Here is a 15,911-nt window from a genome sequence, read left to right as displayed (position 1 = left end):
AAATCAATGATAATTTGTGTGAAACCAGGTAAGGGTGTTGCATCCTGCCTGCAGCCTTTTGAATCCTGCAGTCGTTCCCTGTTCTTCATCGCTGATTTATCTGTCCAGCCATGGCTGTGATTGGCTCATTCTGTGCTAAATTATACTAGATTTTTACTGTTATTTTTAATCAGTGCATTTCAAGCAATGACTTTAGACAGGTAACTTTTTACTCAAGGAATAGAAGAAATCTTATTAAGGAACAAAGCCTGAGATATCTGCTGGCTGTTTATGAAGTGTGGAGTTTATATGATCCATTGCTACACAAGCTTCAGAATGACATTTGTAGTACTTTTAATAGAATGTGATTTAGAGTTTTGTCTGCTTTACATCAATAAATTCAAAGATGTGCTCAGTTATGCAGGAAGTATATGACTTCTTTGCATGCATGAATGAAGCGTTTGAATTGGTTATTCAGCTTAAATTCGTAAACCTGTACAGTATGCATCCTTTTTGCTTCCCTGAATGGGACTAGAAGCTTGTTCATTCAGCTAGTACTACACGTTTTGCTATAAACGAGAACTTCTGTTTTTCTGCCTTATCTTCCCCTTTTTATCTAAAATGCTCAAACCATTCTTTCCTCTTCAGTTTGTCTTCCTTTACTAGGCTATGCTGAATCATTTTCAATTCTATACGGAAAATAATTAACAAGAAGTTTGTGAAATAATAATTAACAAAGCAGGTTCTTGAGCGAGAAGAACAATAGGAGAGGAAGAACAAGCAGAGGAAGAACTTCACCAAGGACCATGCTGACTCCCTAAAAGCTCCACTTCTTATATCTAAGCAGAGCTGCTGAAAAGCAGTTGACACAAACGTTTTATCTGCTACTTACTGAAGAGGTACTAGTTTTGCACGGTTTGCGCACACTTGCTTTTGCCCTATCTTGGTGGACAAGAAGCTCAATATGAGCCGGCAATGTGCTCTTGCGGCCCAGAAGGCCAACCGCGTCCTGGGCTGCATCAAGAGGAGCGTGGCCAGCAGGTCGAGGGAGGTGATTCTCCCCCTCTACTCTGCCCTCGTGAGACCTCACTTGGAGTATTGCGTCCAGTTCTGGAGTCTCCAACATAAGAAGGACATGGACCAGTTGGAGAGGGTCCAGAGGAGGGCCACGAAGATGATAAGAGGGCTGGAGCACCTTTCCTATGAGGACAGGCTGAAGGAGTTGGGGCTGTTCAGCCTGGAGAAGAGGAGGCTCCAGGGTGACCTTTAGCGGTCTGCCAGTACCTCAAGGGGGCCTACAAGAAAGATGGGGAGAGGCTGTTCAGGAGGGCCAGTTGTGATAGGACAAGGGGTAATGGTTTTAAAATAGAGGGAGGTAGATTCAGGTTGGATATTAGGAAAAATTTTTTACCATGAGAGTTGTAGAACACTGGAACAGGTTGCCCAGAGAGGTGGTGGATGCTTCATCCCTGGAGACGTTCAAGGCCAGGTTGGACGAGGCCCTGAGCAACCTGATCTAGTTGGAGATATCCCTGTTCCTTGCAGGGGGGTTGGACTAGATGACCTTTGAAGGTCCCTTCCAGCCCTAACGATTCTATGATTCTATCTTTGCCACTCCCTTTAAAGGTAGCAGGCCGCCTGCCCCAGCCTCCATGGCACTTCTTTTTCTGGGTTAAGAGTGGCAGAGGTGATAGTCCTGTGGGCTGTGCATCAGAATTTGAGCATGGGCAGTAACCTTCCTGCCAACATTAGATCAGGAAACATCTGCTTTTAACTTTGATGGTTTTTCATGATCCCCAGTGTGGCTGCAGAGGCAATAGCCCCCACTCTACACGCCTATTGTGAACTGCTTTCTTAATCCTCTGTGCTGAGACCATGTACACACATCAACTCTGTTACCGCTACAGCTTCTTCAGCGTTAGCTTTTAGTGTACTCAGTGCAATAAAACAGGGAGCTGGTGATGTTCTGTTGGACTTCACTACTGTCAGCGCTGCTACTGCAGTATTTGCAACAATTCAACTAACATCAAGCAAGATGAACCAAAAGGTTATTTAGAACGTCTTTGCTACAGTGGGTCTAGGGTTTAGGACCTGTTAAAAGAATTGTTGAAGACCTGTCTGGTTTAGACTATGAATGCTGTTAGGCTATACTAGAACATACCGTAGGTATAGGAGACTGCTGTGGAAGCACAGCTGTCACCCATCATTGAAGGCCTCTCCTAGCCTCCTGCCACTCAGCCCCAAAGCCCTCCAGTACTTCAGCTTCATGGCTTTGCTGGGGAAGAAAATTATCACGGCATCAGTGGTGTCATGACCAACTATCATAGCAGGTACATTGGTTTTGAGTCTTTCTTTTTTGTTTGCAAATCAAGACCAGATTGAGTAACCCAAGGTGAAGCGTGGGTTTTTTAAGCAAATTTTCAACCTGTGTTTTCCTGATCTAGGCAGACATACAATCTTCTCTAATGCAAAATAAGGCCTCAGTCAGCTGCAAGAACCTCTGCAGGTGATAGTTTCTTTAACCTCTTTGCGTGCATAGCTACTGACCAAGACCTTTAGAGAGGACATCGTGCCTACCTGTATACAGCCACCGTGCAGTCTCAAAGGCCATCGCACCACTCAGCAGCAGTGAACGGATTGTTTCAAGGCCTCAAGTCTTTTTCCAGAAAACGGCATTGCGTTTGTCTTGCAGGCTCCCACTTGCGGCTGCCTCGTCTTTGAGATGTAAGAACCCAAAGAGCAGCTGTGCCACAGGGCTGCACCTTCACAGCATCCACGTCTCCAGAGCTGCCGCCAATGTAGCATCTTTTTTTGCAGCAGCTTGGGTGTGCCAGGAAGCAAATCAAACCCCAGAGCCTTGCAGGCGCTAGGAAATTGTGCTCACAACCCCATTCCATTTCATGGATACCTGAAAACACACCCTGTCTTCAGTATTTGTAGTGGTTTAGGTGGGGTGGAGGGAGGAGACACAACTAACAGAGCTGCTGCCCACCTGACTGCTAGGATTGCATCTGGCCCACGCGTCATTGTAAGCAAGTTAGCTGGCTGGCAGTCCAGGCTGACAGGGAGAAACTGAAAAAAATTAGATTCAGAGGTAAAATGCAACAAACTTGCTAATATTTTTTTTTTCAAATATTTACGAAGGTGCTACTCCTAACACATTCTGTGATACTGTTCTGTAAACCATGTCTTGAAAAATGAGAAGTAGATTTTTTCTCAGTTTACAGTATGAGAACACCTGCAATACGGAAAATAAGGTGAGGGATACAAACAGCTCTGATCCCTCTAAGATACGATACATTTTTTTCCTTCCTCCTTGTACTGTGCTACATTTTTTTTCCTCCTTATACTGTATTACATATTTTTTTTCTTCCTTCTGATACTGTATTATATACTCTGGGTAAATCTGGTGTTTTTCAAAGACAGCAAAAACGGAAGGATCTAACTCATCCACACAGCTGTCGTAAAACCGAAGCCCATCAACAGACTTGGACAGGACGAACGTAGCTGCATCACCTTTAACATAATCTCCAACCAATACACGAGCCAGGAACATGCTGTTTGTTTTCACCACAGGCTCACAGTATACATGGGAATAGGAAGCATCTCTAGCAAAGTAATTTCCTAGAAAATGATACAAAAACATGGTTATAAGGAATATGTGTAAAGTGACAGTGAAAACTGAGCATCCCCTTGTTTTTCAGAAGATATTTGACCAACTTTCATGTCTCTTCTTACTCAGTTTACATAGAAATTTTTACAAGAGGAAGAGTTTCACCACAGAATTTCCATTCAGAATTTGCTATTTGATGAATAATTTTTTAAAGAGCAAAACATGTAAAAACACTGCAGGTATATATGTTATGATGAGGGACCCTTCTTGCTCCCTGCCATGAAGACTAGCGGCCATTTCTCTGGCAAGTTCAAATTCTGACCTGGAGCCTTCGGAAGATCCCACCTACAGCAAGAGAGGCTTTTTCAAATTCCTACATTAACACCTTATGAAAAGATATATCCCCACATAAAGCAAATTCTTGTCCTCCCACAGGGAAGGAAGATTGTAATACCAATTCCTACCTCTTTTTTCACCCTATAGTTAAGACTTCAGAACTTTGATTGCTCTAGTATCAGGGGAATCTAAGTAGACATCTAACACACGGTCACGTCCTACATACCCTTTCCATAGTTAGTTCCATTGCTTCCACAAATTCTCCAGTCAAAGTTGTGACCACAGATGGTTTCCGTGAAGTAGGTACTGGTTGCGTGGAACAGGAGCCTTTCATTCACTTCCTTTCCTCCATTGTTCTTTTTCATCTGCTCCTTTTGCCTAACAGAAGAATGCAGAGGAGGAGAGTGTCAGCCGTGGAAGAAAAGGAAGAAAGAGTTTTTTTTTAAAAAAAAAGTCTATAATGTACATGTAAATATCAGCTGGATAAGATTTCCAGTCTGCTTTCTCCTCTCTCAGCTTGGAAGATGAGGCAGACTAGCAGTATGATGAGCAATTACAACACGAGCAATACATTGATACCACTGCACAGCAATTCTAGATAATTCTGGCTTTGTTCAGTGAATTTAAGTAAGCATTGACACCGTTACAGTCCCCACTGTACTAAGATTTTGCATTGGTTAACTCTGAATTACTGTTGCATCCTCTGTGCAGTAGGCAATAGAGTGAACCTTGCCATCACGTTAAGTCTCACTTTTACAACATCCTACTGCACTAAAACTGCTACCTTTGGTAGTCGTTCTTTAAACGGTCTAAAATCTTCCCCACGACAAACTGGCATAGTCGGCAGATTCTAAATGCTCTGTGGCACCGGGGTTAAATCACGATGCAAGTATAATTCTCTAATGTACAAAACAATGTAAAGCATGAGGGTATGCTGACGAGACGCCTTCCGTTTAAGCTGCCTACTGAAATCAAGGCCCACCATTGCCAGAGCCACTATATCCATCATCTCTCCCTACGTACTTTTCCACGTCCCTGGATCACCTTTGTGTTCTGCCATTTGGGCAGCTATACTGTAAACTGGATGGGGAAAACTCATCTGCCTTGGGGGAAGGAGAGACTCCTTATTTATTTATTTTCCTGCATTTTTCAGATAGATCACTCTCTCATCAAAAAGGATTTGGTGACCCAAGGGAAATAGTAACATTTGATCTGAGAGAGCAGACAATCCTTGCATGTCCCAAGGAAGGACAATGCTTAGAAGAGAGGCAAGACTACTTCCTGAATAATTTAAAAGGCAATCTATGTCAAGTACAGTGTATACACGTTAAATCTGCGTAAAAGCCACGGACAACTCCAAAAGGCAATCTGATGAGAGAGTCCACATATATCATCAAAAACAGCCTGATCAACACAAGCTGAAAAAAAGGAATTTTGCTTTCCCGCATTTGTCAAGAAGGTCTTTGTCAAAAGTAGTTTTAACAAACCATCCAGACACAAAGAAAGACAGTAGTTCATACTGAACCTCACTGCAAGGAGATAGGCGTGCTCCCTCCCCTCCAGCCTGTCATCCTTTTATCACATCTGTTATGAACATCTGCAGCTTCACTGCCTTACTTGACATCATAAAATTCCAGCACAAGTATTTACTTAATTAACCTTGCTGAGCAAAGAGGAGTAGGGGGGAAAGATGCTCCGCACGTTTCTTCAGTAGTGATTCAAAGCACAGGATGTGCGCTCACCTGTTCTCCATATTCAATCCACTGGCCTTGGTCATTCTTCCAATACCAAATCCACTGCGTGGTCAATGCAAATGTGGGTTTTGTAACTGATGACGGTGAGAGGTGTCGAAATGAAGAAGAGCAGCAGGTCATTGTCTGCAAATCGATGTTCTTATCTGCTATGCTGCAAGGACAAATTCAGGTTTATTATAGATAACAGTACATATGTTATCCTCTAAGCCCCACTTTAAGTCAGTGCAATTTTCTTTCATGCAATGTGACTGCCTGAACTAATTCTTCACATTCACATTTCATACATTTCATTCTTCACATTCACATTCCATACAATGTGACAGCCTGAACTAATTCTTATTACTGAAACCCTTTAAAAATTGTTGCAATTTTACCCAGCCTGTCAGGTTGCAATGAAGAATTTCCTTGGATTTAATAATGCCTAGCAGTTGTGGGGTTCAGTTCAACAGGGAGACAAATGTGACATCGTTGAGAAGGCAGTGTACTTTGGTCAGAAAATGAGTAACTTGCTTGTATTCAGCATTATTAACACAGAAGGAGCGTAATTCTCAATAGTAGCCTAATAGCTTGTTTATTTTGCCACCTTCTATCTATGCGACTTTTTTGTAGCCTGCTTAAAATTCTTTTTCTTCCTACCTCTTTTCATACACCATGGGATGCACTAATTTTTTGCAAAAATCCCTGAAATGAATGTTAGATTGAGAGGTAATACCTTCTCTTTCTCCTTCACGTGTAACTTATACCAGTATTGGTGTATATATATAATAATTTAATATATCTTATTAAATTAAGCCTAAACATACTGATTATTTTGCCTATAGTAAATCCTAGACTCCATTCATTCTTTCAATACCTCAAGGCTTCTTTGACTTGGATTGTTCTGCTTGTCATGAGGCAGCTGTGAAGTAATATGATGACATCTATTAATTATATGTCTTTGGCTACTACCAGTCACTTTGGGTTACCATCTCTGAGTGTTAATCACACCGTCCTTGTTTGCTTTTACAGGGTGAATATGAGGCTGCTTTGACAATTTATGACAATCATGTGAGTAGGGGCCTTTTTATCTTTACTAGTAGAGAGTGTGCTTAAGACCATGATGTGTGCTTTCTGCCTTCTGTATGAGAGTGAAACGTGTCACGGTGTGCCATATATGTGTACGTAGTATTTACATCTGTTGTTTTTGAAGTTTTTGAAGGAAACTGTTTCCCAAGGGTTTTGGGTAAAATGCCCAAAAGACTCGCGTGTTACACAAAAGTCTGGAGAAAATCTAAGCACAATCACTAGTAAGGGGTTAAATGTTAAAACTTTATTTAAAATAATTATTTATTGCTTTGTGAGCTTGTATTTGAAATACAAAGTAAAGGTGATCTTGAATACAGAATCTTTCCTTGCTCAGATGACAAGATAGAACATTTTTTTCCCATGTATTTTTCTCTTCTTGAGCCCTAAATGTTGCCGATGTCTTGTCTCAGGCTCCCCATAGAGTACAGTGTGAAAAATGGGCTCACTGGTTTTGGATGTTTTGCAGATCAGATAAAAATATCTTCCTGAGCCTTTGCAATACAAAAGTAAAGACTTGTGCTTCATCAGATAGTTCTTCACATACAGGTTGTTTCATATCTCCGTAGGCAGACATAACAGCTTGGAAGAGATTCATCAGGACGCAGATCATCACCAACACGAAAGAGGCTAGGAAAAGACCACCCAGCAACCTGTTGGATGAAAACGCAGTGTCTCTGAAAGCTGAGACACAGTAAGAGAACACGGTCTGGGCCGAGCGAATCATATTACTGTAATTCCATTCGTGCTGCCCAAACACAAGGTAGCCAAAAGCCATAATATAAAGAAGTACACCACTACGACGAGGCCATTGAGGACATTCCGGGAAGGGCTGCCAAGATCGATCTCTGTGCCAGGCGCACGTTATAAAAGAATTGGGAATATTTTAGAGTTTTCAAAACTGCAAGAAAGGCTAAAAAGCCCATAGTAATCCTTAAAATCTGATCTAAATGAGAAACGGCGTGAAAATGAATGAAATCATTCGGATGAAGTAAGTAAAAGTTCACTATATCTGCTCCCACCTTAAACTTTACGGCCTTTAAAAAAACAAAAAGGAGGAGTGCTGATTTTAAGCCCAAGTTGATGATATTGGAAATGTTTTTCATATAATGTTTTTTTTCTTGGCCTATGGTGTGGAGCTCATCTGCAACGTAGAAGAACAGAAAGGCAAGAACAATTCCGAACACAAACATTTGAGCTTTAGTTTGCCGATGAAAAACGGGGAGTGCAAAAGAGTGTACTGACAAACTCGGTTTTATGATGCCAAAGTGAGACATTTCAAATATGACCGAGATTGTGCAGAAGAGACCTGCATCCGAGTTAAATGTAGTTAGTTCAATGATCACAGCCCATGTCTTTTCATCAAGCCAGTTGTTCTGTTGTAGAGCATCCAGCCTTGTTGTCGAATTGGGTCTTTCTTCTTCAGGAAAAAAATAAAACGTGTATCCTGCTGGCCCATATGTGTGCAAATCTCCGTACGAATAATACGTCCACGGAGTCCTGTTTCGCTGGTAAGTGAACCCTCCATAACTGCTGGCATCCTTGGAAACAGACTGGTTGGCAACCTTTGTCCAAGTGTCAGCGTAGTCACCTCTCTCCGGGATGTCGCTGCCATATTTGTGAAGACAGTGGCTTTCACTGATCACGAAGTTATTTACAAAGCTGTGAGGATGGAAACACTTTTTCTCAGTACTTTTAGCCCGCACTTGCCTCATCCTCGGCAAACCAATGATTTTGGACTGGCTCTCGGGAAGAAAGGTTGGCTCAATGTCATTGTGGATCAAAGGCAAGAACGAGTCTTTCACCCACACGTGGATATGTTCCAGCTTATCTACGCTGGAGAGTCGTGGAGAGAATTGGTTATGGATGAATCGGTTGTAGTGGAAACTGTCGGCGGTCTCCATGGAATAGGCAAAATTTAATAGCAGTATTAAAAAGACAAGGTGAGTGATGAAATCTTTTATGAAAATAAATGCCTTGACTTTAATTTTTGCGCTTTTCAGCATGTTTGCAATTTCGTCGGCTTCTAAAGGTTTGTACTGCTTGGTGCTTCTGACTTCAGCAAGTTTCAAGCTCACCTCTCTCATCTCATCAGCACTCATCGTTTCTTTAGCCGACTCAATCTCAGAATACTTTTCCTGAGGTAACCACTTGAGGTTTTCGCAGTATTTTGGACGAATTGTACTCACAGCTGAGAAAATGATGATTTTTATAATTGAAAGGAAAAACACGTTCTCAATAAAGGAGATTGCAGATGCTACAAGCCACTCTAGTGAAGTCTGATAGCCATAAGACAAACCGTATAACACAATGAAAAATGATGATAGCCCAGCGACAGCTATCACTAGCGCCCATGCAAGATAGACGCACCACCGCAAAAAACCTACGCGTGGTCCCTTGCGAAAGGGCATGGAGGTCGTGCTTAGTGGTTTCCTTTCTTTCTGAAAGCTGCCCCCTTCTTCTGCGCAATTATTATTAAAATTGGAATTTGGTGGTGGCCTTCTCTGGCAGGCCTCAGCCATCGGAGGGGAACTCGCCGTTATCATCTGCTCCTCTGTTTCAATGACGTTTGCATCTCTTTCAGAAACTGTGCAATTACTCCAGTTTTGGGAAGCTCTCTTGCTTTTTGTCTTGCTGGAACATGGTGGGCTCTGTGACCTGCTGGGACCAGGAACGTTCTGCGATGGACTAATATTCCTCGGTTGTGCTGAAGTTTCCGAAAGGCACAATTTTTGCAAACGTTCTTTACAGTTCTTAAGATTTCCAGACAGGAGGGTGAAGTTACCTTTGGGTCTGTCTGAGCCACACCACCAGGAGAAGGTTCCTTCTGGGAATACTTAAATAAGGCAATTATAGTCATTTCCATAGGTATGGTAAGCAAAGCACATTGAAATCCTAATGTTAGTGATCTCAAATACCTCAAGTGTGTTGGAAATTGTTTGTTCTCGTGAGCGTTAAAGAACATAATGTTAACAAGCAAGTTTAGTAATAGGATTGCTAAACATGAGGACAACCTTTGGAGCCTGCTGAAAGTGCCAGTGAGAACGTGAGCAAAAACGGAGAGCCACAGATGGCGCTCTGTCAGGCTGTATGCAAGATTGATCAAAAAATAGTCGATTCTGAGCAGAGGTGTCTTGGGGTCTGTGACGGAAAATGTCCTTTCTAGTAAGCCATCGCCCTTCTCAAGAGAAAGCCATTTCCTGCACATAAAGAACCAGGTCTTCCTGGTGGACATATTCTCAACTTTGGCTCTGCTTAAGAACCAGCTCGGAGATGAGCCCTTGTTATTGTGCCAGACTCTGAGGGAACAAATGTCTCCCAAGTCTTTCTTAGTAGCTAAGAGAAAGCAATCAGTGCTTCCTTGTTGGAAAGACGGAAAATGTGGGTGCCGTAAACAATGGACGGCACTTGTGCCATTCTTGCCAATGAGCTGGAGAAAGACATCTGCTTTGGTTCCAGCTTGCCAGCGGCTGCCTGTGTATAAAGTGACCAGAAAATTCACTTTATCAAAGGGGTCATTGTCTGGCAGAACTATAATCTTGTTTTTGCTGTCTCTCTCGGCCCTGTCTTTTCTCATGGCCCAGAGGGACAAAAGAAAGTAGGCAGCAAAAATAAAGAGCACCGTTAAGAGGGTCACTGGGTTTTTAGGTACGTCTGCTATCAGGGCTTTTCCCAGATCTATTATGTTGGGCATAACTATTACTTTGGCTGCCAGGAACCTGATGTCAAACATGGGTGCATTTGACACGGTGTGGACTGACGGACTTCTGCCGCTCTGCTTCACGTTGCAGATGCAGTGTACCCTCTGCCAGTTGGTCAAGGAGCCAAGCCTGCACGTGTCTTCTCTCCACAGGCTTCGATCCCCATCCAGAAATAAGCACTGATCACTAAAAATGTGTATGTTTACCAGTCTCTGGGTTTGATACCTTACGACGTAGGGTGTCCGCAAGACAATGGAGATGTTACAAGTGTCCATACCACTTGCTTGAGCTGTGGCTGTCAGCAATGACTCTGGGAGACAGATAATATAGGGAGCCTTCACATTACAGTCAGCACTAGCTGTCTCATTCTCGCTTGCAGCTGTTGGCATGTTGTGAAAAGCAACAAAGAGGCTATGGGATGAGCATGAGTGACATTGGTGCCTGTAAATACTAGCACCTCAAAAATAACTTCTAATTTTGTCAGGATCTGGAGTATATGCTCTTGGTATTTGTGTTGACTTCAAAACTAAATCCTCCAATTGTGTAATCTTGCGTTTTGTCGGGTCCCATTGCTAATGGAAAAGTCGAAGGTTTCGTATCTTTCCTAGCAACGGTAACTTCTGCTTCTTCAGGCACGATTCCCAGTAGATCCCCGTTGGCCCTGGTCTCTGCCATTTTGAACCCTAAGACCGTTGTTGCGATTTCTGATGTGTAACCTAACCAAGGGAAGGGGTTCTCATCAAACTCAAAAAGGGCAGTGGAAATCACAGCATCATGGGGCAATTCTGAATAATTCCCCTTTTTCATTGATGGATAAAAGCAATTCCTGCAGGTGTTTCTGGTAGAGAAAGCATTTGCGATGTTCCAGCTTTCATCTTTCTTCAGAGTGATATTCCAGTGTTTTGTTTCCATTAGAGTTTCTGTTTCTTCAGGGACTTTGCCCTGGAATACTATCTCCGTTAAATTTTCCATGATGGAGAAGATTCGTTTAACTCCACTTACATTGACATTCCTGCGCTGCAGAAGAGCAGCTCTCAGGATGTTGGACAAGCATCTTAGTATTCCACTGGTCTGGATTTCTGCTTCCTCAGACCAATGGCTTTCATTCCTCTGTATCTTCAGCGCTCCCGTTGCTTCTGTCAGTTTCGTAATGGCAAGGTCTTGTGATCTAACATTCACTTCTTCAGCTTGCTCTGTGACTTCAGAAAGAGAAGCAACTATTTGGTTGATTTCAATTGTATTCTCAACTGAAATATTCACGGCTGCTTTAATCAGACTTTCCCGAAAGTGAGCCTTAGGGAGCTGGAGAGTTGGTGTGTCTTTAATATAGTTTAAGACTGAGGATGCCAGATAACCCAAATAACCTGCGCTAAAATAATCTCCAGTCTGGAGATAAGTTGTCATTGGTGCGCTTACACCACTCACTGAGGCCAGCAGTTCATGAAACACAACAGCCAGTGGTCGACTGTTCACTGGGTTCTGTACGCGGACGTGCAAACTCACTTGGGTGAACGCCCCGAGGGAATTGCGGACTTGAACATAAAGTGTCAAGATGTACTTCTGAGAGGGCACTCCAACTGGGAGAAAGGATGGCGGCGTTTTAGGCTGATAACCGAAGTACAGAATTGTGCCGAACGTATTTTCCTCCACCGAAGTTATTTTGGTAGTTTTGCGTACGTTGGAAGCTACTATCACTTTATATGTCAGAGGTAAATTGCTGTCAGAAAATCCACTGCATTGAACAACAAATTTTGTCAGAAAGGCTGTACCCCTATGTGGGTTGATGGTACACTTGCCAGGCCTAGGAGGAGAATTTACCTTAAATGCATATCTGTAGATGGAGGACCTACCATCCCAGGTAGTTACTTTTAACAGAAGTATGTAGGATCGATGTACAGTCTTTGTAAAAGTCAGAGCATGTATAGACAGGTAAGCCCCAGACCTGCCCGTTGAGGTTCTGGAAGACCAGTCAAAGTTAATTTCTGTAGAGTTTTCTGAAAAAAGGGACCAGTAGTAGGCTGGCTGGGTGTCTGTTCTACAGTTCAGGCATTTTCCAGACAAGCTAAATCTTTCTGTTGGAATTAGAATGCTACCACAGTTTTCAAGGCATGTTACACCCAGAAGGAGTGGGGAGCCGGGCTGCACATCTACAGTTTGGTCGGCATAACTCCTCCTTCTGTCCTTTTGAACCACTAGACGGAAGTAGTATATGGCGTTTCCTGGGAGGGATTCTGGTGGCATTGCTTGAACTGGACCTGAGGATGTTAACCATTTCAAATCCTTCTGGGCCGGATGGCATGTCTTTCCCGGGCTGACTTTCATCGTCTTATAGTCTGACACCTCTTTAGTGCAGTACCAAGTAAATGTGATTCCCTTTAGTCCTTCCTTTGAATCAGGATCGTAGGATGCAGAGCCATCGAGAGTCCAATTATCAGCAAAACCCACCGTGCGGAATGTGCCTCCCGCGATGTTTGCCACTAGATCAGTGCCGTCAATCTGAACATAAACTTCGTCTGAGCCCCTGAGAACTGTCGTGGTCCCAATCGGGGTTATCTCGACAGTGAAGTAAAACAGATACAATCCATAATCTAAAGTGAAACTGGGAACAGTTAAGTGTATCATGTCTACACCATACATCAAAGAAGAGTTTATCGGTTTTGTCCAGTCCGGAATAGTCACTGTGTCTGGAACGGGATAGATTCGCCACAAGGGCTTGACAGATATACCGACGTTGCAGTCTACTAGCAGTCTGACAAAGAGGTAAAAAGATGTCCCCCTTTTCTGGTGCAGGACAGAGGTGCGAAGAACAGGTTTCTGAATCCACACGGTGTCTATGTAACAGGCTCTTTCTGGCAAGACACCGGTGCTTCTATGGTTTTTGCAGCATAGTTGTTGACTCTGACTCCTAAAAGGGCCGGTGTACGTGCACTTCTGGTACAGTCCACTTTTGCCACAAACCCCGTGTATTTCTCTGGATCAAAGGGTAAAGCAGAGCGACGGACTAAACGTGTGGCGTTTCTTACGTGATCGTTGTATGTGTACGTGCTATTCTGGAGAAGGTGGTCTTTTTGTGTTCCAAAAAGCTGCAGATGGAAGGTCCACTCGCACTGTAGCATTGGGTGTTGTGCAGGGATAAACCACACTAAGTAAGTAAAGCTCTGCCGAAAAGAAGGACGGCTGCTGCTGAAAACATGGACTTCAAGGTCTCTTTCTGCCAGAGACCTAAACAAAGCCCTCTTTTGATTCATGTAAAGGTGCATATTGAACTTGTACCACTGGAAGGCCACAAACTCTATGGAGAGTAGGTAGGAGAGCTCCTCGTGCTGGTAGAACACAGTGTGTGTGTTAGGGCCATCAGTGGAAATAAGGCTGTTGTTTTCTTTGGTCGTGTGAAACGTTCCGTCGTTGTACCTGAAAGTGTAAGTGCCCCTGTTGGTCTTTCCCGGGTGCAGGTTGACATGGGTGGGAGTTCCTCTGCCGGCACTTAGGCTCAGGGTACCATTGAGGAGATGTAGTTCTCCCTTCAATTCCTTGAACCTCTTTCCATCAACAGGAAAATAAATGCTAGCCACCACCACCTCACCCGGGCTCTGTGGTGTGGCAACGGCACAGAAGTTGCTCTGCAGAGTAAAGGAGCTGTAGGAGCGGAGCCAACCTCCTATAGCCTGCGTGTCCACCAATCTGTAGGCCAGCATCCTCGGCGTAAGGGGCTGAAGCCTCCAGGAGAGGCTGAGGGGCTGTTGAACACTAAGGAGCTTGGAGCCAACACTGAGGACATGCAGCAGGTCTGGCTCTACCTTGAGAGAGAGGCTGAGGTTTATCTGAGGCATCTGCTCGATGCTGACTGAAGCAACGTGGAGCCCAAGGTGCCTGTAGCGCACAGTCAAGCGGTAGCTATAGTAGGTGGCACAGGTCTGCTGCAACTCGGCTGTTGGGTAGGCAGCAGGTGGTAGCGTGTCCTGGTACTCACTGCTGGGAAGCAGAAGGGTAGAGGGGCTGCCCCGCTGGCTGCTGAAGCGGTACTGCCAGCTGGCACTCTTGAGGCGCGCGCACCAGCCCAGCTCTACCGGCTGCCACGCGCGGATCAGGTGCGTCTGCGGCCAGAGCACGAACAGTCGCATGTCCTGCCTGGACATCTCGATGCTCACGTTGTGGTGAAAGCACGGGGGTGCAGCGCATGAAGCAGACGAGCATTGCACTGTGAGGAGGCTGGAGGCCAGAGGTGGAGGAGCGCTTCCTGGTAGGAGGCTCATCTGCAGCACGACCTGGCCTGCCCAGCGTGAGGTGTTCCTCACCAGAGCCGAGTTCAGGTACCAGAAACAGCGTGGTGGGGGCAGTGGCCGCCTCTGTGTCCTCTCTGGCTTCAGCCTTGCTCCTGGGGCGGGCTGGTAACGCAGGATCACGGTGCTGTTCCACAGACATGAGCCGCGGTGAGCGTTGTCCTGCCGTTGGGAGACTTGCCCGTGAGGGCCCCGGCAGGTGACCAGCAGGGGTGGCGGCTGGAGGCGGGGCGAGGCGGTCCCCGAGTGGCGGGGCGAGCGGCCCAGCAGCTGCAGGAGGGAAAGGAGGAGGAGGAGCACCGTCATTGCGGTTAAGAGGTTCGGAGACGAGTGGGCACAGCCGTGGCAGTGCGCGTTGGCACAGCCGTGGCAGTGGGCGTTGGCGCATTGTGACATTGGGGAGTTCCAATTTCTTCAGGAGGTTTCCATGGAGACTGGAGCCTGCTCCCCACCCCCCTTCCCGGCGCACCTGGTAAGATAGGTGAAGAAACTTTAGAAACAGCAGATCGTGTGTTAGACCTGTGTGGAGGAGTTCCTCTCCGAGACTGGCCATATATTCTCTCGGGTATGGACAATCCCTGCTTGGGCCCCAGAGCACAAGGTTACCAACAAGATTACTTTTGTCCTTCAAGTTAACTTAATGGCCTTAAAAGGAAATGTAGATTGATTGCCTGCCAAGATGCACACCTCCTGGATGCCTCTCCGATGACCGCAATGAGGAGACTAAAGAGATGAGCTTATTACCTGTGGTCTGCTAGCGCTGCCCTATCACTATAACCCACGAGAGTGTGTTTACGCTAAGCAAGCCAATTGTAGAATGTAGTCGTGTCACGCCATATTCTGCTATATAACCTGTGTGTTGTTTGTAATAAACGAGCATGATTTCTAACCGTATTGGTGTATGGTCATGACTCTGGGCCGTCCACAGAAGGGATCCTGCAACAGACCTGACCCTTTACATAGGGAGGTCTGCTCCCTTCCTGGGGCAGCAATTAGGGATGTGATAAAAAAACTCCCGTCTATAGTCAGGCCCACAGATTACTACCCTCTTCTTATTTTCCAAGTGGTATTGACTTTAGGAGAAGAAACATCTGGACTATTAAGAAGGATCTCAGGGTTTTGGGAAGAATGTTGAAGGGATCGGGGCCCAAGTAATATTCTCTTCTATCGTACCGACTTTGGGACA

General features: G+C 44.8%; 1 protein-coding gene and 1 pseudogene across 1 annotated transcript; both read right to left on the bottom strand.

Annotated features, from left to right (window-relative positions):
- Window positions 1–2,175: 2,175 nt before the first annotated feature.
- On the bottom strand, window positions 2,176–5,705 carry LOC147528916 (protein mono-ADP-ribosyltransferase PARP12-like). The gene is made up of 4 exons (XM_086610761.1): window positions 5,671–5,705; window positions 4,155–4,306; window positions 3,375–3,603; window positions 2,176–2,254 (listed from the first exon to the last, which is right to left on the bottom strand). Exons 1-4 carry the CDS (start codon window positions 5,703–5,705, stop codon window positions 2,176–2,178), a joined length of 495 nt encoding a protein of 164 aa, XP_086466887.1.
- A 1,372-nt stretch (window positions 5,706–7,077) lies between these two features.
- Window positions 7,078–15,031, bottom strand: LOC147528915 (polycystin family receptor for egg jelly-like; annotated as a pseudogene).
- Between the last annotated feature and the right edge of the window lie 880 nt (window positions 15,032–15,911).

The sequence above is a fragment of the Tauraco erythrolophus genome, chromosome 4, assembly GCF_009769465.1.
Source record: "Tauraco erythrolophus isolate bTauEry1 chromosome 4, bTauEry1.pri, whole genome shotgun sequence".
Taxonomy (NCBI): domain Eukaryota; kingdom Metazoa; phylum Chordata; class Aves; order Musophagiformes; family Musophagidae; genus Tauraco; species Tauraco erythrolophus.
Note: the sequence above shows the minus strand (reverse complement) of the source record. Positions and strands in the feature narration are given on the sequence as shown.

What these genes read in the sequence shown, in the direction of transcription:
- LOC147528916 (XM_086610761.1), bottom strand. Translation starts at nt 5,705, where the DNA reads ATGACCAAGGCCAGTGGATTGAATATGGAGAACAG. An exon ending in GGATTGAATATGGAGAACAG is followed by an intron (nt 4,307 to 5,670) that starts GTGAGCGCACAT and finishes TTCTTCTGTTAG; the next exon opens with GCAAAAGGAGCAGATGAAAA. An exon ending in AAACACCAGATTTACCCAGA is followed by an intron (nt 2,255 to 3,374) that starts GTATATAATACA and finishes TTTCTTCCCCAG; the next exon opens with CAAAGCCATGAAGCTGAAGT.